At 34.3% G+C, this 22,830-nt stretch overlaps 4 protein-coding genes across 7 annotated transcripts in view; 3 read left to right on the top strand and 1 right to left on the bottom strand.

The window, feature by feature from the left end:
* The first annotated feature begins 1,190 nt into the window (after positions 1-1,190).
* Positions 1,191-7,912, top strand: LOC125876516 (uncharacterized). 4 transcript variants are annotated; one of them, XM_049557712.1, is made up of 15 exons: positions 1,191-1,302; positions 2,589-2,906; positions 3,015-3,094; positions 3,828-3,928; positions 4,065-4,187; positions 4,312-4,381; positions 4,714-4,800; positions 4,911-4,976; positions 5,091-5,183; positions 5,506-5,562; positions 5,646-5,774; positions 5,869-5,959; positions 6,304-6,392; positions 6,512-6,705; positions 7,548-7,912. In XM_049557712.1, the coding sequence occupies exons 2-15, from the start codon at positions 2,684-2,686 to the stop codon at positions 7,654-7,656; spliced, it is 1,512 nt and encodes a 503-aa protein (XP_049413669.1). In that variant the 5' UTR covers positions 1,191-1,302; positions 2,589-2,683; the 3' UTR covers positions 7,657-7,912. The 4 variants fall into 4 exon arrangements, with proteins under 4 accessions (XP_049413669.1, XP_049413670.1, XP_049413668.1 ...); XM_049557713.1 differs by lacking the exon at positions 1,191-1,302 and adding an exon at positions 1,396-1,757; XM_049557711.1 differs by lacking the exon at positions 1,191-1,302 and adding an exon at positions 1,396-1,786.
* A 653-nt stretch (positions 7,913-8,565) lies between these two features.
* LOC125876051 (probable glycosyltransferase At3g07620) lies at positions 8,566-11,568 on the top strand. Its single transcript, XM_049557156.1, has 2 exons — positions 8,566-9,590; positions 10,906-11,568. Exons 1-2 carry the CDS (start codon positions 8,764-8,766, stop codon positions 11,390-11,392), a joined length of 1,314 nt encoding a protein of 437 aa, XP_049413113.1. The 5' UTR covers positions 8,566-8,763; the 3' UTR covers positions 11,393-11,568.
* Positions 10,284-22,830, top strand: part of LOC125876066 (defensin-like protein) — a 235,779-nt gene continuing 223,232 nt past the window's right edge. The window contains exon 1 of the mRNA XM_049557178.1: positions 10,284-10,288. The gene's annotated coding sequence lies outside the window, so the exon portion shown is untranslated. The remainder of the gene's footprint in view (positions 10,289-22,830) is intronic.
* On the bottom strand, positions 12,357-18,787 carry LOC125876059 (uncharacterized). Its single transcript, XM_049557169.1, has 5 exons — positions 18,463-18,787; positions 16,745-16,924; positions 14,134-14,260; positions 13,680-13,793; positions 12,357-12,653 (listed from the first exon to the last, which is right to left on the bottom strand). Exons 1-5 carry the CDS (start codon positions 18,721-18,723, stop codon positions 12,538-12,540), a joined length of 798 nt encoding a protein of 265 aa, XP_049413126.1. The 5' UTR covers positions 18,724-18,787; the 3' UTR covers positions 12,357-12,537.

Genomic DNA, 22,830 nt, shown 5'->3' with positions numbered 1-22,830 from the left:
TTCTTTTGACTAAAAAAATATTAAAAAGAGGTACTAAATTTTTTTTAAAAATAAATAAATTATGTTGTTTAGTGGGCCCCAAAAATATTCATTTTCCACTTTAAAAGATGCTAAAGGACAATGTGTTTTAATATCGTCATTTAATTTGTAATTAATTTTTTTTTATATATATATCCATTTTAAATATATAAAATCATATGATACTTTAGAGGTAAAGCGATTACTTTAATAGACCTTCACCTCAAAATAAAACAGTCTAGAAAAAAAGTAATGAAAATAAAAAATATCAGACATCAATAAAACAACAAATAATAACAAAACAATACTACAATAACATAATACTATATCAAACAAACAACAAATTATAACGAAATTGAATAACAAGAAACGAGAGTAATACTAGAATGGACAACATGACCATAAACTCCTACCTACTATCCTTCTATATCCTAATCCATGTCCTCCACATCAATCTATCTAAGGTCATCTTTTCGATAAGCTGTAATTGTGTCATATCATGTCTAATCACCGCTTCTCAATACTTATTCGGTCTATCTCTACCTCTCATGAATTCATTCATAGCTAACTTCTTGCACCTCCGTATCGAAGCATCCGTATCTCCCATAACATGACCAAACCATCTCGATCTCGATTTATGCATCTTGTCTTTTACTGAAATCACTTTTACCTTATCTCGAATATTCCTATTTTTTATTCTATGCCTTTCAGTATACCTACACATCCCTCACAGCATCCTTATATCCACTACTTTCATTTTGTGAATGTGAGAGTTCTTAACCGACAAATATAATTGAGTTCAGGTAAAAATAATTAAACTTCAACCAAATATATAAAGTTGTTACAAAGTAAATATACATATATCTTTTTAAAAAACAAACACAAATTAAATGACGACACTCATTAAAAATGAAATCGCGATTAATTATTCCCCAAATAAAAAAGAAGAAAAAGACTCATACAGTGACGTTTAAGTGACTCATCTTCTATAATGCACCATGCCCAAATTACGTGTCAGTAAAGTCTCTGAAACTACCAAAAATACCCTCAACTAATCCCAATATTTACACCTCTTCCTATTCATTGTCCAAGTCAACCAAGGACATCATTGTCATTTCATGAACTCCACCATTGATAGAAAAAAGTCCAAAACCTGTAAAGACTAGAAAACTATGAAAGCTCATAAAATATTGGAGAACTTTTGATCCTTTACCCCATACCCCCGTTATGCACCTCACCTACCCCACATGCTGTAAAAGTCCATACCCTGATACCCTTTTGAAGGTTTCTTCTTATTCTTTCCTCTTCTTGTTTTATTTTTTGGTTTTTGTTGTTGATGTTGTTGTTTTTTCCCAAGGAAATTCCAGAAAAATAGGGTCTTGAAAAACTCATTATAAAGAAGAACTTAGATTAGACACCAAAATAGGAAGAATAAGTTTTTTTTTATCTCATTCTGTCTGTTAAAATTCCAGAAAAATTGGTTTTTGAAAAACCCTGTGTTTTCACTTTCCTTTTTGGTCTTTATGTAAAAAAAAAAGATTAAAACTTTGACACCCAGAAAGAAAAATAAGTTCTTTATCTTGTTTATCCCATTTTATCTTTAAAATTCAGAGAGAGAGAGAGAGAAACAAGAATCAGAAATCAGCATGCAGTTGCGTGTGCTTGTGGTGTGATTTTTTGTTGTTTCAAGAACAGATTTTTATCTTACCTTTTTGTTGAAGATCAGCTCTTTTGGAATTGTGGGTTTTGGCTCAATTAGCATATTAAGGTGATTCCATTGAAATTGTTTTATTTGGAGATATGATGTGATTTTTGTTAATGTTAGTTGCACTGGAGTGGAGGGTCTTTCGAAAACAACCCGAGGTAGGGTAAGGTGTGCGTACACTCTAACTTCCCCAGACCCCACTTGTGAGATTACATTGGGGATGTTGTGGTTGTTAGTTGTTTCAAGAACAGATTTTTGGTTCAATTTTTCTTGTAGATCAGCTCTATTGCAATTATGGGTTTTGGCTCAATTAGTCTATAACTCTATTAAGGTGATTCCATTGAAAATACTTTGTGGAGATATGATGTGATTTTTGTTAATGTTACTTGTTTCAAGAATGGATTTTTATTTCACTTTTCTTGAGATTAGTTCTCTGGCAATTCTGGGTTTTGGCTCAATTAGTCTATAAGGTGATTCCATTGAGAATCTTTTCTTGAATTTAATTTGTTCATTGCCAGTTAACTGTTTCATGCAGAGTTATAGGTTTTAATCTTGGTTAGATCTCTAAAGATTTTATTGGGAGTGGTAGATGTTTTGGTCATAGTTTGGCGTTACTAAAGTCATAATTACTCTACTTTGTGTAGCTATGATAGCTATTATTGGTTGGTCATTTACTTTTCCGACTGTGTTTTAGATTTAAATTAAGGTTAGAAAAGTTTTTTTTTTGTCCAACTTGAAAGTGAGTTGCAAAGATTGTTTTTTTTTATCAATGGCTCAAACTTTTATGCTGAGAGAATTGTTTGTCTTGTCTTGTGGAAGTTGGTATATATTCCAGTAATTGTTTATTGCCACTTGCTTGCTTCAGAAACTGGTGTTTATTCAAGGAACTTGTCGAGACTACTCTTAAAGGAATTAGGGAGGACTAAATTTGTAGTCTTTCCTGGAAGTTTGGAAATCAACATGAGGAAAGTTCTGCAGTCTGTGAGGCAAATCAAATCCGCTCTGCAGTATAGGAAGGATAATGTGATTAATAGTCTTGTAAGAAGACAATATTTTTCGACTGATATAAGTCATGGCTGTTTATGCAAACTGTCTTATAATGGTGGTATTACTAGAGTTAGCCAACCATATTACATGTTGTCCAGAGCCATGTTTGCCGATGTAGCTACAGTTAGTAACGGAGGTATATGGTCTTCTGATGAGTTCGTTGTTCTTGTATGTACTTTTTGTGTATATATTGATCATAAGTTCTTACTGTTTTTGGTTGTTGTTTTGATTGATTCAATTTTAGTGGAGACCAGAGGCGGGCCTCTAGTGGAATATGAACGAAGAATTGCTGAGGGTGAGCTCTTGGATGGAGATGCATGCCAGGTAAGCAATAGTTAGTGCTGTGTTAATGTTAATCAGCTTAGGGTAGGCATTTGTATGCTTAGTTGTTGTTAAATAGATGCAGAAAAATTGTGCATTGTCTGATTGTGCCTTCTGTGCACTTACGAATTATTGAATTCTTTGAACTCTGTTTTCTCTAACTAGATAATACTGTATTTATCAATCTACCGTGGGGGGTTGGGGCTGGGTAGATAATGCCTTTTTCTCTATACTTCTTATGCTGGTAGGAATTTCATGTGGAAGAACGATTCAAGTACACACTAGCTTACAAGAGAACGATGGGTGCAGGCTTAATAGTGAATGCAAACTGCCCGTGATTATAGGCATCAGATCAATGACTTATGCATCACATATGAGCTCAATTTTGTGCTTGAAGTTGAAACTGCCTACTTTTTAGGGCAACATGCTCTACGGCGACTCTTTAAAAATTGCAGTTGTTCTAGTTTTACATCATGTGGAATGGCTCTCATATTGAGAAATTCCATCTAGTGACATTCAATCACAGAATCCACTGGAGGTACTGAAGTCATAAAATGTGGTAGTCTTTTAAGAATTCTCTATATCCGAAAGCCAGCTATTTACTGTTTGTAAATGTGGATGCATCTCATAATTGATGGGGCTTAAAACTTCGCAAAACTCAGTTTCAGTTACATCAGAAATGAATTTTTATCTCTTCATTGCTTGTTGAGAATATATTCTGATGATGATTTTGTAGGTAGGCACATTGCAAGAGCTCCAAAGACTTTATGATCAGCTCATTGAAAAAGCGGAAGTCTGCCGGTTAGACAAATATGCCTCTTCTGATAAAGCCAGCAGGTAAACACCAACTGAGTTTCCACCATTTCAATTGTATATTTGTATCTTGAAATTGGCAACATGTACATTTGACTTGTAGCGTGAACGTTTATGTTTCGTTGTATTGATGCATCACATCACTCTGGTAAATTTGCAGGAGTAGATGGTTATGGTCTCGTCTCTTACCACAGTCGTCATATGCCCCTGTCAAAGGATTATATCTTTACGGGGGAGTTGGGACAGGCAAAACTATGTTAATGGACCTGTTTTTCGACCAGTTGTAAGTTCCAACCTTATCTTACAAAATGATTCATGTTGCCAGAAATCAGATTTTTGTATCTACATTTGTACGAAAACCCAAAAGACAATTTTTTTTATCTCAATCTATGGGCACTTTATGTCAGGCCTGGCAGTTGGAGGAAAAAGAGAATCCATTTCCACGACTTCATGCTGAATGTTCACAGCCGATTACAGGTATGAACCTTATTTTACTTTGTTTAGTTTCAATCTGCTTATTAATTATTTTGACTGCAGCATTCTTTATTGTAATATTTCACTAAGATTATTGCTAATTTAACAAACTGTTTAGATCTATCAAATCATCCTGTCAATGAGGTGTAGAGAATTGCATAAGAACTAATTTTTATATACTTCTATTTTCATTCGTTTAACTTTTTGCGTTTCATTTAGAATCTGGCCATTTATTAAAGCTTTCAAATGGTTATGCTTGATTCCTGAAAGCTTATAAGCCACATTCAATCTTATTTTTTCTGATCTTAATGTTGTGCCATCTATCTATATTGCAGAAGCACAAGGGTGTGGCAGATCCTCTAGAAGTTGTGGCAGGAGAAATATCTGACGAGGCCATTTTGTTGTGTCTTGATGAATTTATGGTATGTCAGTATAGTATGGAACTCGGGACGTTTCTTTTTTCTATTCACTATGTTTTTAAGCTTCTATGAGAAGCTCTCAGTTCCGTGAAAGTTTTCTCTTGTTAATATAGGTGACTGATGTGGCTGATGCACTGATACTGAATCGCTTATTTAAGCAGTTATTTATAAACGGCGCAGTGAGTAATTCATTGCCCCATACACCGTGTGTTTTATTCCTATAACTTCTGTATCCTGGTAATCCCTGCAATCATAAGGTTATCTATATTGATCCTTCACGGTTGCAAATGCAGATTCTTGTTGCTACGTCAAACCGTGCTCCCGATAACCTTTATGAACGTGGACTACAGAGGGATCTTTTCCTTCCTTTTATAGCTACTTTGAAGGTATTTCAAAAGTGACAACCTTATTATGAAAATTTCTGCATTTCTATTACTGCTTTCATGTACTTAACACTTTATTCATGCTTTCTATTTATGTGTTTCTACCTATTTAGTATCTCCTGTTTGTTTGTCTCCGCTATCTTCTTAAAGAGCCACTTACCTAGACAATAACAAAAGAAAAAGGGAAATTTCTTTAAAAACCTGCCTCTGCAAGTAATTGAAATGGAAACTATCAGCTATCATCTTTATTTATTTTAACATTCTCAACTTCGATTCCCAACTCATGTTGATTGGCTTAATGACTTGGGAAAGTATCTCTATGCAGGAAAGATGTGTAGTACGTGAAATTGGCTCAGCGGTGGACTACAGGAAGTTGACTTCGGTATAGTATTTAACTTGTACAAGTTCATTTGGAAGTTATTTTTTTTGTTAATCGATGATCTCAATTAAATTTATTTATTGTAGGCCGAACAAGGCTTCTACTTTATTGGAAAAGATATATCAAGCGTCATTAAAAAGCAATTCCAAATGCTAGTAGGGGATGCTCAACCAGTTCCGCAAGAGGTGGAAGTTGTCATGGGAAGGAAATTGCAGGTTTGTTGACTACAGTTAGCTATGCATTTGATTTGATGATGTGAAGGTCTTACAACTAACTTGAGTTAAAATTGTGTCTCCTCTTTAACTTTAGGTTCCACTGGGTGCTAATGGATGTGCATTATTTTCATTTGAGGAACTCTGCGACAGGCCTCTTGGTGCAGCAGACTATTTTGGACTATTTAGTAAGTGATGTGTGGCTTCTTTCTGGTCTTGAGTGTTTAAGTAACTTCAATAATCGGATTAGCCTTTTACACAGTAGGGTCAGTAGGTGAGTTTTTTAATGTTGAAGTGGCAAACAAGCATTGCCTAGCTATTTTTCTATCTTCAACGTTCTCCGTGCTTCTTTTTTTTTTTGCTGTACATTTACTCACTTCACTTTGTGGGATTATACTGGATATGTTGTTGTACATTTACTCGCTCTTTGCATATTTGGTTACTAACATGATTTTTTAGTTTCTGATGGTGCAATTCAGCAGTATATTCATTACTTGAGGTTTTTGATTGCATTTATTTTTCCTGTAACCAGAAAACTTCCATACGCTGGCTCTGGATGGCGTACCGATTTTCGGGCTTCATAATAAAACTGCAGCATACCGTTTTGTGACGTTGGTTGATGTTAGTTCTCTTCTTCTTGGCTAGCTTGATCACTTGTTTTAATTTTCCGAACTCATACATTGAAGAAGCTCCATGTCAAGAAGCAAACTGAATTTTCTCTTTGATTTTATCATCATTAGGTAATGTATGAAAATCGAGCTAGACTTTTATGCACGGCTGAGGGATCTCCTGTCGAACTTTTTGAAAAGATCGTGACAATATCCGACGCTCAACAAATGGCACCTAGAACATCTTCAAGGTCACGGAAGAACGATGATTCTGACCTTTGTGTGGACAACGAGTTGGGTTTTGCAAAAGATCGCACCATTAGTAGGTAAAATGCTATCTTCTTGAATTGTATTGCCACCTCATTTAAAAGAACAAGCTGCTAGAAAAGATGCGCTTTTGTTTGTTTGGTTCTTTTTTCAACACATCCCTCACACGCGGGCATGATCCTTTTCCTGTGTCAAGCACGTCAAAATTCTTTTTGATAAATAGGAAGTGAGACTTATCCCATAACCTCTGTACTGATACCATGTTAATAGAATGGGTGTTCAACCTTCACTCAACCCGAAAAACTTGCTATAGATCATGAGGGAAACAACATCCCACTCCCTCCCTATGTAGGGCTTTTTAACACCCCACACTCATGGAACTGGACATTTGAAACATGAACAATATAACATGGGGTTTAGCCATCCAACAATAGGTAAATCAAGACGATGAATGAATCTGGCTCTCATATCACGTTGAATTGAGTGACCACCTCATTCAAAGCTTAAACTATTAGAGAGGGTTCATTTTTATTTATTCGATATTCAATTATAGTTTCAACCGTCCTCTTGTTGCTCTATTTGGCCAAAAAGTGGACTCGTATGTTTATTATACAAGTTGCTGTCCATTGTTTGGGCAGTCTTGGTGCACTAAGTTGGGGTCCGGGAAAGGGATGAACCACAAGCGTATTGTATGCAGCATTACCTTGCATTTTTGTCAGTCTGTTTCCACAGTTTGAACCTGTGACCTCCTGATCACATAGCAACAACTTTACTAGTCACACCAAGGCTCCCTTTCACTAACCTTCATTGTTTCATCTTCTTATTTCATTCACAAAACCGTCTTCCTTCTTCGAAATAGTTCAATAACCTGAAACAATGTAAATTTCGCCATCTAATGCAGGTTGACAGAGATGAACAGCAGAGAGTACTTAGAACAACATGCTGAAATGTTAGCCAAGAAGCAGCAACTTCCGTCGGAAAATCACGCCGAGAAGGCCATAGAGGTGTAATTGATAGGAATTCCATACATATTCCCAATTCAAGGGATCGATTCTTGTCTGTAAAATTGTGCAAAATAGCATCATAAAAAAAAAGGTGAGGTTGGTTAAAGTTTTGGCTGGCAATGAGATGAAGGAATGTGATACATGGTAGTTGATGGTTTAGTTTATTAATAATATGATTGTTTGTAATTACTGAGCTGATTATGACAACATCTTCAATAAGAATGGCATTTTATGAACATTTCTGCTATTGGAAATGTTTGCTGGTGTACTCTAACAAGAATTCAGGACTCTCATTTTGTGAGTAAATTCGAAAAATTCACATATATAAGAGTTGGTCACATATTTTGAAAAATTCATGAATTAATACATATGAAAATTTGAGATAATTCACCAATCTACTTACAAAATTTTAGCTCTAACAAAGTTGGTTATATATTTCGAAAAATTCATGGACTAATACATATGGAAAATCTAAGATTTTCTTGATTCTAATTTTGTGACACATAAAATCCAAGAAAGAGAAGTTCTCCTTTTCGAAAATAATGAGTATCAGTCAAACATATTCTAGAAAATCCTTTAACTATTGTACATGAAAATTTGAGATAATTTTGAAGCTTGTTTCGTGACACAAACTGAAAAAAAAAATTGGTGTTAGCCTTTCCAAAAAAATGTATCATTTAATAGGCTATCATCAATGAACCCATAAAATTTAAGCTCAAATAAAATTGTCATCAATTTCTTTTTATGTGTCGTCTTTATTAAAAATGAATGGTCTTTTAATATTTGTTAATTTCACAAAATGAATGCATTGAAGAATTTGCTTCCATCAGCTTTGGGATTATCAATTCTTATAAACTATTGACATTTAACATAAACAATTTTTGCCGCCTGCTTAGCCCGACCAATATTTGTGTGTTTTAGACAAGTTTTTTGTTTTTTCTTCTTTGTGGGGTTGTAAAAAGAGGATTTTTAAGCTGACCCATACAGTTTTCTTGATTTCTCTGTTGATAAATACTATGTTTTTTTTTGTGTGTTTTTCTTCTTTATGGGGTTGAAAGAAAGAGGATTTTTAAGCTGACCCAGATAAGCTACTTGTTATCTCTGTTGATAAATATGGGTTTTTGTGCTTATAGAAAAAGTTTTAAACTTTTAAAATGGTGGGGTTTTCTCAGACCCTTTTCTGTAATGTTGATTGTAGTTGTAATGGTGTGTGTTTTACTAATGGTACAAACAAAAATGAAGAATTTCATACATAAAAATGGAGTCTTTGTTCAGTTTGATGTTAAAGAGAAAGTGGGAATGCAGAATCTTGAACCAATGAAGGTGAAAACTAGGTCTAACAAAAGTGAAATTTTGTCAACTAGTGTTAGTCCTTATCATGATTGGGAGTTATTTGCTGCTGATTATGAAGAAATGATGAAAACCCTTAAGATATTTGTGTATCCTGATGCTTTTATGAGTAACAAGTTTTCGACTTTTTCTAGTATTTTTATTCCACATACAAACCCCTTTGATCCCAAATTAGGAAATTACTTTAGTGAACACATGTTCAAGATTGCTCTTTTGGGTAGTTCATTTGTTACTAAGAAACCAGAAGAGGCTCATTTTTACTTTATGCCCTTTTCGGTTAACATTATGCGAAATCACCCTCGTGTGCATTCTGCCTCCGCGATTGAAGATTTTGTTGCTGGATATACTGATAGAGTTAGTTCACAGTTTAGTTTTTGGAATGCTTCTGGTGGTGCTGATCATTTTTATGTGTACTGTCATTCTATTGGTCGAGATGCTGCCTATAAGCATCAAAAATTGCATCATAACTCAATACAGGTTACTTGTTCATCCAGCTACTTTCAGAGGCTATACATTGCCCACAAAGACATCGGGTTGCCTCAAGTTTGGCCTCGCCAACACGAGGAAGTGTTGAACCCTCCAGATGCGAGGTATGATGTCATTTAACTGCATTGTGTTGCAATTGTGAGTGTGTGTGTTTGGGGGAGGGATGAGCTTGTTCTATATGCAAGTTGAGCTTCGCTTATTGGAGCATAGAAGCAATGATGTTCATCTTTCATATTAAATAACTAGAAACAGTTGATCAAAGACCAATATATTCACACTTCATTAGAGGTTTGTTTAGACCCTTTGTACTCATAGATGCATTTTGGATTCCATAAAGAAAGACGTGCTTTGTCGATTTAGGAACAAATATAATGTGCTTTATGGATTTAGAATTATCGGTGTTGCAGTTATTCCTGGATAGAATTAACATATAGAAGGGTGATGGGTACAAAGTTGATGATTATGAGTGGGTAATTGCTTAGTGGAGAGATATTTATAATAATGTAGCTAGGTAGCCTATGGATTGTTAAAAAATGAGAAGGAAAGAGATTTTACAATCGGTATAGAAGTTTGTATCGCAACTTATTAGCCATGTTATAAGAAGCAACATTAACGAAGTTGCAAAGAGGACAGGTTTGAAAATAGTTCGGTAATCTTCTCTTGAAGGTAGTGTTCTCTCTAGGCACTGATATTCTGAGTCTCTCAATGAGCAAGCATCAAAGCTAAGAGCAACTTCCCTCATCGCATCATTAGCCAGTGTAGGATCAGAATAGCAGAATAAGGGTGTTTCACTTTTTCACTCGACTAACCATATCGAGCAGATATGTTACTATGGGAAGAAATAGATGATACTTGATTACAAAAGTCTGAATTTAGGAAAAGTGAAGGTGAAGGCTCTTAATAGATGCTAGCAGTTGTTCTTAGAAATTGAGGCGTAAAAGATGAGGTAGATCACATGTATCATGGATAAGTCTGGCTCACGAAAAGGATATATGCAACTGTTCTAGAAATATTTATAGATGTAAAACACAAGTAAACTATTACCTTCCCCTAGCCAAACCCTTTCTCCGCGATCATCGGATTCCTCCGTAGAGTTAATGAGCTGATTGAGCACTTAAGTACCCTTTTCCCAAAGGGTGTGGCCTAGTGATGTATTCATTTTTTCACTTCAAATGTTGATACCGCTTATGAAAATTTTTGGGTACACTATTGCTCTAGTTGAGTTCATAACTAAATTGGTCAAGTTGTATATTGTTTCTTGCTGTAATTCATACTCTTTACGAGTCTGACTTTATCTGTCTTGGATATGAAGATCCAATCTATGAGCATATCGTGGAGTTTTGAATCTAGTGATGTGAACACTGCTATTCTTTTAAGCTTGTGTCCTCTACCTTTGCAATGTTTTATTCGTTTTTGCAGACACAAACTTGTCTTCTTTGCTGGTCGCGTCCAAAACTCTCTTGCAAGACGAGATTTATTGGAGCTATGGAAGAACGATAGTTCCTTTGATATATTCTCAGGGAGTTCATCTTTCCCTTACAAGGAAGGATTTCGGAGAAGTAGATACTGCCTCCACGTCAAAGGTTACGAGGTGAATACAGCTAGAGTCAGTGATGCTATTCTGTATGGCTGTGTCCCTGTACTTATTTCAAACTACTATGATCTTCCATTAGCCAACATATTAGATTGGAGCAAGTTCTCAATTATTGTTAATGAAAGAGATGTTCCACACCTAAAGAAGATATTGCTCTCGGTGCCTAAACAAACGTACCTCAACATGTACAAGAATCTAGGCATCGTGAGAAGGCACTTCGCGTGGTATAGTAGCCCGAAAAAATATGATTCTTTCCATATGATAGTTTACCAACTTTGGCTCAAAAGGGGACTACATCGAGTTGATTGGTGATATCTACCATGTGAAGCCAGCATCTGACTTCACCTTAGATGACATCTAACCAATGTGCGTGTTTTATCATCTTATGATTAAGCTATGTGATTTTGCTAGATGTCATCTAAGGTGAGTTCAAATGTTGCAACATGGTCAGTAAGGATTCATATTATCGATTTAACTTACTAGAGATCAAGGCATAGTTGTATTTTGCTAGATGTAGCTGTAAATATTGTGGTTTCTCATTACAATCTAACAATAGTAGAAAGGTGGGGTATTCTCGTGGCAATGGTGTGTGTAATTTTTTCACATTTATGTAATGTGCATTTGACTTGTTGCTTTACTTATACTTCTTGTTTCATTGCTCGTGTTATTTACTATCGTTATTTTCATACCAATCCTGTAAGATCCTATCTAAATCCCCCAACTTATAAGATTACACTGAATTTGTTATTGCATTGAATGCAACTTATTATTGGCAATAAAACTATGGTCTATTAGACTACTATCAAATTTGTTAACATTCATCTTCTAAGACTACCACTAGGACAATGTTGATAATGTAGTACAAGGGCTAGAAAGCGTTGACATCCTCAAATTTATCGTTTTCATTTTCGTCAGGGGTTTGATATCTCCCACTAGCACAAGATCAAGTAACTCACATCTCGACTATCACCAACACAAACATGAGAACTCTAATTCACCAAGTCATGCACGAGAGGGGGGGTTTGTATCAACGAAGCCAAACACAACCCAAATCATCATGACCATATGTTAAGCCCAAAGTTCTATTAGAACATAGACGAGAAAAAGACACCAAGGCTACAAACCCATCTGCTTTTATAACATTTAGAAACCTAAAATATCAAGTTTTTGGCCAACACTTATATACTTCAAAATCAATAACGTGATACATTGTTTAAAACATGCACACCCAAATGTCCNTTCTATTAGAACATAGACAAGAAAAAGACACCAAGGCTACAAAGCCATCTGCTTTTATAACATTTAGAAACCTAAAATATCAAGTTTTTGGCCAACACTTATATACTTCAAAATCAATAACGTGATACATTGTTTAAAACATGCACACCCAAATGTCCTGTTTAATTAAATCTTTCATTCAAGAAATGCAAATTTCGCCAACATGAGAAAACCCCTCATCACTTCTGAAATTGAACAGAGTAGGAACCGGTGTTTGGATCTTTAACTGTTTTGAAGTTGTCAACGCTCATACCAAATCGGCCCAAAATGGAGTTTCCCATTTCTTTGAGCTTGCCTGTAACGTAAATACAAATCATTAGCATCCAAAGAACCACAAAATAGAAGTGTGAGCAATGAGCATGATTGATGCCTATACTCCTTTGAAAGTAAAACGGAGAATCGTCATAAACAGAAACCATATGTTGTCTCAGATCAAACAGGAATAAAGATGTTAATCTACAAACCAAAACAAACTCCCTTTAGAAGAACTTGAGATGATTCAATGACAACCAGTCGAGAAGAGATCAAATACTCAGGACCTAAGATTAAAAGGCAATCTCATGGATTCCAGAACAGTAGCAATAGTACATTTATCACGGAAGTGCATTTAGCCACAACACACAATTAAAGCATTAAAGCTAACAGCATTTGGTCTTCCTCTTTTCCTTCTTTTTTTAGGTTTCTTGGTGAGTCATACTAAGTGAACTATAGCGGCAGAATGATTATACGGTACATAGGATGAATTATTCTAGCAGATAGTTATAAACCACTAGAAAGGCAATTTCTTCAACTGCCGGAAGATGAGTTAAGTATCAACTCTACAAAACAAAATGAATGAGAATATAGCTGTGCGCAACTGTTTCTGGAAGAGCATTGGTCTAGACAAACTGATGCTATTTTTTTTAGATGAAGGTAATAAACTTACTAAACAGATGCCATTACTATACCTTTTTTCAGAATGCAGATAAATGAATGATGTAAAATTTTAGGAAACTAATTGCTAAAGCATGCAAGTCCACAACCATGTGAACGACACACTTCTATTTAGCATTGTGATGTTCATTTCCATATTTTATTTTATTTTATAACTGCAGTGTCCAGGCCAGCTTGCGCACACCAATGTTTATTACCATAAATGATTGGCTAGGAACTGATGACATGGACTATATACCCTTCCTGCTGACTAACATAAATAAGTGGAGAGAAATGTCAAACCATTAAAACAGTTGCATAGAGAGGAATATCTACTATTTTACAGAGTTCCATTAGAAAAGAAAATAGAGGATTAGTCAATGCAAAGACAGGAGACTGTTAAGCTCACCAATCATCTCTTCTTTCATCTTTTCTCGCTTCTCATCAGCTAATGGCTTTAAACACATCACAGTTCTCCTAGCTTGGTCATGTGAGGGTTCCAATTCCAAGATTTTTGTCATGTCTGCAAGATTTGAAAAACCAAACGGGAATAAGAGCAGAAAAAAAGAGCCGAAGTAAAATTCTAGTTATTTAATTATTCACCAATAACACGACCCATTTGAGTGGTGTGCAATTATTACCAGAGGCATACGAGTAACATACAAGGATTTTTTTTCTAATTTCTCAGGTCAGAGAGTGGGAATAAGGAGCTAGAAGAGCCTGACGGGAAACATGAGATTTCCACCAAGTAGCCAGTAAATGCGAGTATGGGTACTACTTATTTAGTGATGCAGCTAAGAAGTACCAATCACAATGACATTGTACTGCATAATCACAATACAACTTGAGAACGCAATGTTTACCAGTAATGGCCTCTTCAAAGTGTTCAAGCTTTTCATGTGCCTCTGCTCTTCTAACCAGAGCCTTTATATATGTAGGATTTAGTTCCAACGCTTTTGTGCATTCCTTGATCGTCTCTTCATGTTTCCCCTGTAAATGAAAAGGTACAGTCACTATCATTAGTAGATGCAACAAAAACTCACACAGATAAACAAATTGGTACCTTACATACTATACAGGAAAAGTATAAAACAAAGATATGTGAAAAGCAAAGAAAACAGTGGAAGTTGTTTCTAATATGTGCAAAGTAAACTACTACTTTTTTAAAGTATGAAACTTATTTTTTGAAATTGCCGAAAAATAGTGAGACAACAATTTTCACTTGTATGCCTTTCACTTGGAACAATACACAAAAGGATAGGTACCACATTGTTTCTCTAAGCTACACATCTTCTCACCTAGTCTTTTTCCTTGCCAATAACTCTAATATAGAGCCACACAGCCCGATGCTCTAGAGTTTCTATTCCAAACATTGAGGTAGTTAAATAACTAGTGTCAAATGATTCATGATTGCAATACCCTCTCAATGACTTATTGGAGCCTTTTAACTACTAACTAATAGAGAGTTTCACATCATGCCAGTGTTACCCCCAGCATACACAACCCTAATAAGGAAGATGCTAGTAGCTTATAAGTTATAATTGGATAAATAATACTAAAAGCCCCTTTTATACTACTCCTAGAGCAGGAAAAAGATAAGAACACGTATATCGTTTTNTAATTTTACTGTGCTAATCATTGTTGCCTTAATCTGTGTGCCATTTCTAAAGTGGACAACTAAAAAGGGACGGAGGGAGTAACTAATAGAGAGTTTCACATCATGCCAGTGTTACCCCCAGCATACAGAACCCTAATAAGGAAGATAATAGTAGCTTATAAGTTATAATTGGATAAATAATACTAAAAGCCCCTTTTATACTACTCCTAGAGCAGGAAAAAGATAAGAACACGTATATCGTTTTCATGCCCTCCAACTTCTAAAGATAACACTCTTTTGGCTGGATCTTTCCCTTATCCGGTAACCCACCTATAAAGGGGCAACAAAGCCCCATTACTAGGTTGGAGCTATAAAGATTTTGTAACTATGCATGATAAGAACTCATTGCAATCAAGAAAGTTGTAAAATAGTTTCCCAAAGCATGGTTGCAACGTAAGTGCGTCTATTTGCCAACAAAAAAATAGACCACTTGAGGAAGTCATACAAAAAAAGGTACAACAGATAGACATTAAAGAAAAAGCAAAGGTGTAAACCTCCTATTACAAAGATCAAAATATGGATTACTCTCCTCAGTACTTTTTTGTGGGGCGGTGGCATACTGTCATCACACTCATCCCTATCATTCAGCGAGACACAAGAACGGAGGTGTAAAAGGAAAGATAACATAATTTAATGAATAGAGACGAGAAAATTTTATTAGGTTGTTACAGATTTTGAGCAGACTGAGTTTGGGGGGTCAATAATAATACTACAGTTTTTCTTAGCCTACGGTATGAGTCTGCATGCTCGTTAATTTCAGGTGCTAACTTCAGATAAAGCAGATATCTACAAAATCTGCTCTGAGCTAAAATTGAACATTCACACAAGCAAGTGCAGATGGAACAGCATATGCTGAAATTATAGGAAATCACCTATGAGTAAAAATAGCTACCTGAAAAGAAAAAGGAACAAAAAAGAACCTGAGATAACCACAATGAAACAGTATGGTTCACCACTGAGGACACAGAGCTAATGAAGTTGGTAAAAGTCATTATCGCTAAATAATAATAAAACAGTAGTTATCATATAAAGGAATCTCGCAATCCACCTATCAGTTGATGTACTTTCATCATAGGCTATCTCAAAAGATATGAACAATTTCTACATACCGTAGAATGTAACTGTTTCATAAGAATGGTAAAGCATAAAACCATACTAGCACCGATTATCTCGAATATGATGTGACATCTTTCTCATAGACTACAAACATCTCCATATGTTTAAGTTTTCAAGTTTTGCTTTAGACATATTCCCCAAGCAATATGACCGTCATGCGAACTTAATTATCAGGTCCTAAGCTTTAAAGGGATATAGAAGACAAAACTATTATTAGTTTGTTTTTAGCCCGTCGGAATTTCTTTTTGATCAGGAAAAGGTAATTCCATTGATATCCAGCAACAATAGTGTGTGGAGAACATATATAGAATAGCTCTTTTACAGGTTGTGTAAAGGCTCAAAAAGTTGAGCATGGCTCCTACTAGCCAGTCAGAATTTCTAATATCCAATATATAAAAGGACGAAAGATGTCTTTTGAATGTTCAAATGATCAGCAAAAGCCGCAAACTTGATTTCAGTATTTATTTGTGACCTAACTAAATTGATAAACTAAAAAACAGTAAGAATCTGAGCAGAACAATGCAAATCAATAAATAGCTATACAGTCATGAACAAAACAGATGCTAAATGTAAAAGCTTCTGACAATTTCGGCGAGAACTATTCTTTAAAAAGTCTAACCTATCTACACTTGGAAACCATGGCAGAATTTTGACATTATGAATCTGATGCAGAGTGTACAAAATGCATACACTGAGCTTACCAGTTTGGTGAAACAAGCTGCACGATTAGCATGGCATATTGAACGAATTTCAGTACTTGAAGGAATATCTGCTGCAACTTGCAAAGCTAGCTCATATTTTGACAATGCCTCTTCATAAAGCCCGTCCTTAAACAATGCATTTCCTTCAACTTTCGCATCATTTGCTTGAGCCAAGGCTTTCTGCTCCTCAAAATGAAGGGATTATATCAATAATTGTTGAGAGCTATTATCTTAGGACAGTTTCACCAACTAAGAACAACGACATACCCAGTGTAATCCCAGAATAGGCAGTAGCGATAGTTAAAATGGCAATGGACAAAACCTTAAAATATATTAACAAGAGAAAGAAGGCCAGGCAGATTGGATTCACACAAATACATTTATGATGAAATCCCTCAATGTCGAAAAGGAAAAATCAAACGGAGAAAGAGAAATAGTAGTTGAATTTGCATGTAGATAACTTCCCCATAGCTGCGAGGAGGACATTTTTTCTCATTAATAATACACCAAGAAGGTGTCAAGAACATACTAGTAACATGTTACAGAACCACAAGACATTCCTAGCTGCAGAAAGGATATTAGTTATATCAAAAGACTCTTGGCGTTTCAAATAACTTTCTGGTGCAAGGAGAAAATACTATTATGCAGAGATGATTCTGCTACTTGATTGTTTTCAGTTATGGTCGAGCCACTCAGTAATCATGTAAACATCTGTTAACACCACCTTTTGTAATATCAATGAAATGAAATTTGTCTCGTCAAAAGAACAGAATCACTAGCAAGCATCTAACAAACTGAGAACTAATTCCCTAATTCTACCTAGTTCCTCTGAGACACTATCTCAAGAAACTAAAATAGGAATCTCGAATTTGCAGGCTTTAAATTCTGATCACCGCATTTTTTCCCGATGCACCATTTCAAGGAACCACGATCAGAACCTCAAACTATAACCTTTAATCAAAAAACAATAAAAAGGAACTACAGAACTCAAACATTAATTTTTTTATAACCGTGATGTCCGGACCAACTTGAACACACCTCAACTAATTCCACGAGATACTTGCCACCTCCCACCGATAACATGTACTAGACAACTCTGCCCACAAACAAATGGGGAGAAATCACCTATGTCTTTATTTGTGTTGAGATTTGAAACTGAGACCTAATGATTCTCAACCTACTCCATCAACCACTAAGCCACACCCTTGGGTGCAAACTCGAAAACATTATTATTTGATAAACAGTATCCGGACCAACTTGGTTGTCACCTCCCACCAACAAAACAACAGGTATTAGGTAAATCTGTCCTGCCCATCAAGGCTAAGACAAATGAGAAGAAATCACCTAATGTTTTTATATCTATTAAGATTTGAATGAGACCTTATGATTCTCAACCCACTTCATCAACCACTAGGCCACACCCTTGGTGCAAACGCAAAAACATTATATTTTCATAAACATGGTATCCGGTCCAACTCTGGTTTTCACCTAACATTTTTATCTCGATTGAGATTTGAGCCTGAGACCTCAGGATTCTCAACCTCTTCATCAACCACTAGCCACTAGGCAAACTAAAAAACATTATACGCAATGTACAACTGATTAAACCAAGCTAAACTTACCTAAGCTCATCAAAATCACTCTCCAATGCCTAACAGCAGCGGAAAATAACAACATCAATTAATCAATTAAAAAACAGTGAAAAAATAAAACTTTACCTCATTCAATTGTTCCTGATTTACTTCAGGCTGCTGCTCCTGCGTCTTCTCCTTCAACAAATCTCCATCAGATGAAGACGACGCCGTATTGATCGTGTTTTCAGATTCCCTATTACTTCCATTCTCGGTTCCGTTCAGTTCCGTATCGCTCGCAGTCTCGTAACCATCCGACACGTAACCAGAGGGCGCCGCCTCCGCTGCTGCCGCCGCCGTCGAAGTTTTACCGGTGGCCGGTGAATCTACTTGTTCAATCGACACCATTTCTATGAGCTTCTGGAAGTTTCTTCTTCGTCTTTCAGTCTTCTCTGTGAAAAAATAATTTGCTTGTGAATCCAGAAAGCTCTGATTTATATATGGATGTAAGCAGTGAATCTAACGACGCCGTTTTTAGTATCTCGTGGAATTCGGGTCGGATTGGGTCGGGTCGGGTCAAATAACACAGCAATATTAGGCGAATTCAAATTTATATAAAAAAAAGTACTCCCTCCGTCCCTTTTTAGTTGTCCACTTTAGAAATGACACACAGATTAAGGCAACAANTATCTCGTGGAATTCGGGTCGGATTGGGTCGGGTCGGGTCAAATGACACAACAATATTAGGCGAATTCAAATTTATATAAAAAAAAAAGTACCTCATACGAGAAATGTAAATTTATGTAGGAAAAGATACCAAACAGATCTTAGGAGAAAAACAAATTTATATAGGAAAAAGTATGAATTTTAGAAATAAATCAAATTTATGTAGGAAAAAATATCAATGGATTTGAAGAGAAATGCAAATTTACGTAGAAAATAGTACCAAGTGAATTTTATGAGAAATCTAAATTTATGTAGGAAAAAGTATCAAACGAAATTTACGAGAAACCTAAACTTATGTAGGAAAAGATACCAAACAGATCTTAGGAGAAATTCAAATTTATGTAGGAAAAAGTACGAATTTTAGAAAATATTCAAATTGAAAAAAATATCAAACCGATCTGAGGAGACAAATTTACATAGGAAAAAGCGCCAAGTGAATTTTAGGAGAAATCCAAATTTACGTTAAAAAAGATACCAAATTAAAATTGAGAAAACATCCTAATTTATATAGGAAAAGGACAATAAACGAATCATAATTCTCAAAGGTTTAGGTTAAATAAATTATCTATAAATACACTAAAACTTCAGTAATTCAATCAATTGAAAGTTTATAATTCACAAAGCTTCTCGAAAAAAAAAATCATCATGGCAAAAAACAGTTTTTTATTACTTTTCTTTATTTTTTCTCTTAGTTTTTCAACTTTAATAATTTCTTCATCTTCTTTTAATCCAACAAATATCAATATTATTAACCCCAAAAATAATCTTCCAAATACATTATTAAAAAAAGGGTACGTTTCTATGTCAATTATTCTTGAAAATACCCTAAATAATTTTATTTCTTCTTCACCTAATACCACCAATTTCACCATATTTTGTCCTACTGAAAAAGCTTTTTTAAAAATATTTCCAAAATATCAAGATCCTCCAAATAGATTAATTCAATATCATATTGTTCCTTTGGGATTAAATAAAAATGTTGTTGAAACATTTTTTCATAGAGGGTCCAAGTTAAAAACTCTACTTCTTGATCATTCAATTGTTGTTACTACATTGCCTCGATCAGAAAAAGTTTCTATTAACAACGTTGATATTATTGAATGGGATATTTATAATGATGGACGTGTGATCGTGCATGGGATTGATGAATTTTTTTATCAATCCCATGCACGATCACACATTGATAGTTCATCCGGTGTGAAAAAGAAAATTGAACAGAAGACGTATAGAGATTTTGTCAACTATTGGCTTAAACATCTTCGGTCCATTGTTCAATTAATTTGGCTTCATATGGAAGTGGGCCTTGTAATTGCGTTCCTTTGTTACATATATAGATATAGATTATCAGGTTTTGGAGGCAGAGGATTATATAGACGATCATAGTGTTCAAGGAGGAAAATTAGATCAAGGTTCAATTAATTACATAGGTATAGTTTAATTAGATTACTATTTTATCTTTATTTTAATTTGTTTGTTTAGTTGAATTATTGATATGGTATTTTTCTTTCATCATAAAATAGTGGAGTAAATATCTTTAAAGGTCACTCAATTATGGAGAATTATCTAGAAAAGTCACTCAACTTTGTTTTGTATCAATAGAATCACTCAACTTTGAGATAAAATTACTCAACCAAATTTATCATTACAAAAATATATTACATGACAAAATAAATCAGATTTTTATGCCATTTGACATGGACCCCACAGATTAAACAAAATTAAAGAAAACTCATATCTTAATAAACACAATCTATCAACATTTTCATAATTGTCGAAATTATAAATCTAGAAATTTATAGGTTTGCAATATTCTTCTCAAATTTATTTAATTTTTGTGAAAAAAATAAATTAACCTCCAAAGGTAGATTTACATTTTTTTTATTTTTGGTGTTTAATAAATTGACCTTCGATCAAAGATCGATTATAATTATAAGTATACGATTGTGTATAGGAACTTGATTTCTTTTTTAAAATGAATAATTAAATAGACCACATTTTACCTCTATTCAAATAATAATAAAAAAATGACAAATAAACAAACTAAACTTTCATAAGGACCTATTACCTCCCTAGACTATTTAATACCATATTTTTTTACCCCCTGAACTATTTAATAGTGTATTTTAAAGGTATATATGTGCCCACGTGGACACATTACTATTTATAATTTTGCATTGTTTTTTATGTCCACGTGGACAAATATATATATTTAAAATACAGTATTAAATAGTCTATGAAGGTAATAGGTCCTCATGAAAGTTTAGTATAGCAACAGCAAATCCGACCATAGTTAGAGTATTTTTCAGATCCTTATCCCTAAAATAGTTAGTATTACATTATCTGTTTTTCTTGTCAATATATTATTTCATTGAGCTTCTAAGAGTTTCTCACATATGTTAAAAAAAACAATAATGGTATATACTTATTTATTCAATTTCTCAACAAAATCTATGAGCGTAATTAAACACACAAAGAAGTCAATGAATTTTAACATCTACTATATATACATAAAAACTTAACATTGTATATACATATTATTTTTCTTCGAAGAGGATTTAGATAAACGCCATGCTCCCACATATAGAAGTGATACCAAACTGGATTGAGATGATTGAAAAATTTCTCATCAGTTTTTTTTTTTTTTAATGTATTTTGACATACATTATGTACTGTTTCATACATTTTATTCACTACTTGCAAAAATAATTGACTATTAATCATCTAATGCCTGCCCCTTTAAAACTTTCCTTTCCCTCCATAAAGACAATAACTATGCCTCACAATGAATAAGGACATGTACTATAATCAACCAAAACGTTACTTTTTTCTGTATCGTTCCAATTTTATCAGAACAATACGAGTCTAGAATACCGATGAATCTACCAAAAATTTGAGTGATTTCTTCCGGAGAATGGGNTTAATTAAATTCAGACTCAATTTTGATATAATTAAATTCATGCAACTTTCTTAGTGTGCAGTGATTTTAATTTTATGCGTGGAATTCATATTTATATGACACAAAATTAATACTCTATATTTTATCATGTTAATATCTTTTTAATGAAAAAGTTGGTTGAGTGATTTTATAAGAGAAAATCATTATGTTTGAATGACTTTATTGATACAAAACAAAGTTAAATGACTTTATAAGATAATTGCTTGTAGTTGAATGACCTTTTGAGATATTTACTCTAAAATAGTGGGATAAGGGTCTGAAAAATACCCAACTTTGGTCGAATTTGCTGTTGCAATACTAAACTTTCATAAGGACCTATTACCTCTCTAGACTATTTAATACCATATTTTTTTACCCCTTGAACTATTTAATAGTGTATTTTAAAGGTATATATCTGCCCACGTGAACACATTACTATTTATAATTTTGCATTGTTTTTTATGTCCACGTGGACAAATATATATATTTAAAATACAGTATTAAATAGTCTATGGAGGTAATAGGTTCTCATGAAAGTTTAGTATCGCAACAGCAAATCCGACCATAGTTAGAGTATTTTTCAGACTCTTATCCCTAAAACAGTTAGTATTACATTATCTGTTTTTCTAGTCAATATATTATTTCATTGAGCTTCTAAGAGTTTCTCACATATGTTAAAAAAAAACAATAATGGTATATGCTTATTTATTCAATTTCTCAACAAAATCAATGAGCGTAATTAAACACACAAAGAAGTCAATGAATTTTAACATCTACTATATATACATAAAAACTTAACATTGTATATACATATTATTTTTCTTCGAAGAGGATTTAGATAAACGCCATGCTCC

Source organism: Solanum stenotomum, chromosome 9 (genome assembly GCF_019186545.1).
Source record: "Solanum stenotomum isolate F172 chromosome 9, ASM1918654v1, whole genome shotgun sequence".
NCBI lineage: Eukaryota > Viridiplantae > Streptophyta > Magnoliopsida > Solanales > Solanaceae > Solanum > Solanum stenotomum.
Note: the sequence above shows the minus strand (reverse complement) of the source record. Positions and strands in the feature narration are given on the sequence as shown.

Coding starts and splice junctions, on each gene's coding strand:
- LOC125876051 (XM_049557156.1), top strand. CDS start 8,764: ATGGGTTTTTGTGCTTATAGAAAAAGTTTTAAACTTTTAAAATGGTGG. Junction 9,591..10,905: donor TTGAACCCTCCAGATGCGAG/GTATGATGTCAT, acceptor TCGTTTTTGCAG/ACACAAACTTGTCTTCTTTG.
- LOC125876516 (XM_049557712.1), top strand. CDS start 2,684: ATGAGGAAAGTTCTGCAGTCTGTGAGGCAAATCAAATCCGCTCTGCAG. Junction 3,095..3,827: donor TGGATGGAGATGCATGCCAG/GTAAGCAATAGT, acceptor ATGATTTTGTAG/GTAGGCACATTGCAAGAGCT. Junction 3,929..4,064: donor TCTTCTGATAAAGCCAGCAG/GTAAACACCAAC, acceptor GTAAATTTGCAG/GAGTAGATGGTTATGGTCTC.
- LOC125876059 (XM_049557169.1), bottom strand. CDS start 18,723: ATGGTGTCGATTGAACAAGTAGATTCACCGGCCACCGGTAAAACTTCG. Junction 14,261..16,744: donor CAGCTTGTTTCACCAAACTG/GTAAGCTCAGTG, acceptor TTTCATTTACAG/GGGAAACATGAAGAGACGAT. Junction 12,654..13,679: donor GATGAAAGAAGAGATGATTG/GTGAGCTTAACA, acceptor TTTACGTTACAG/GCAAGCTCAAAGAAATGGGA.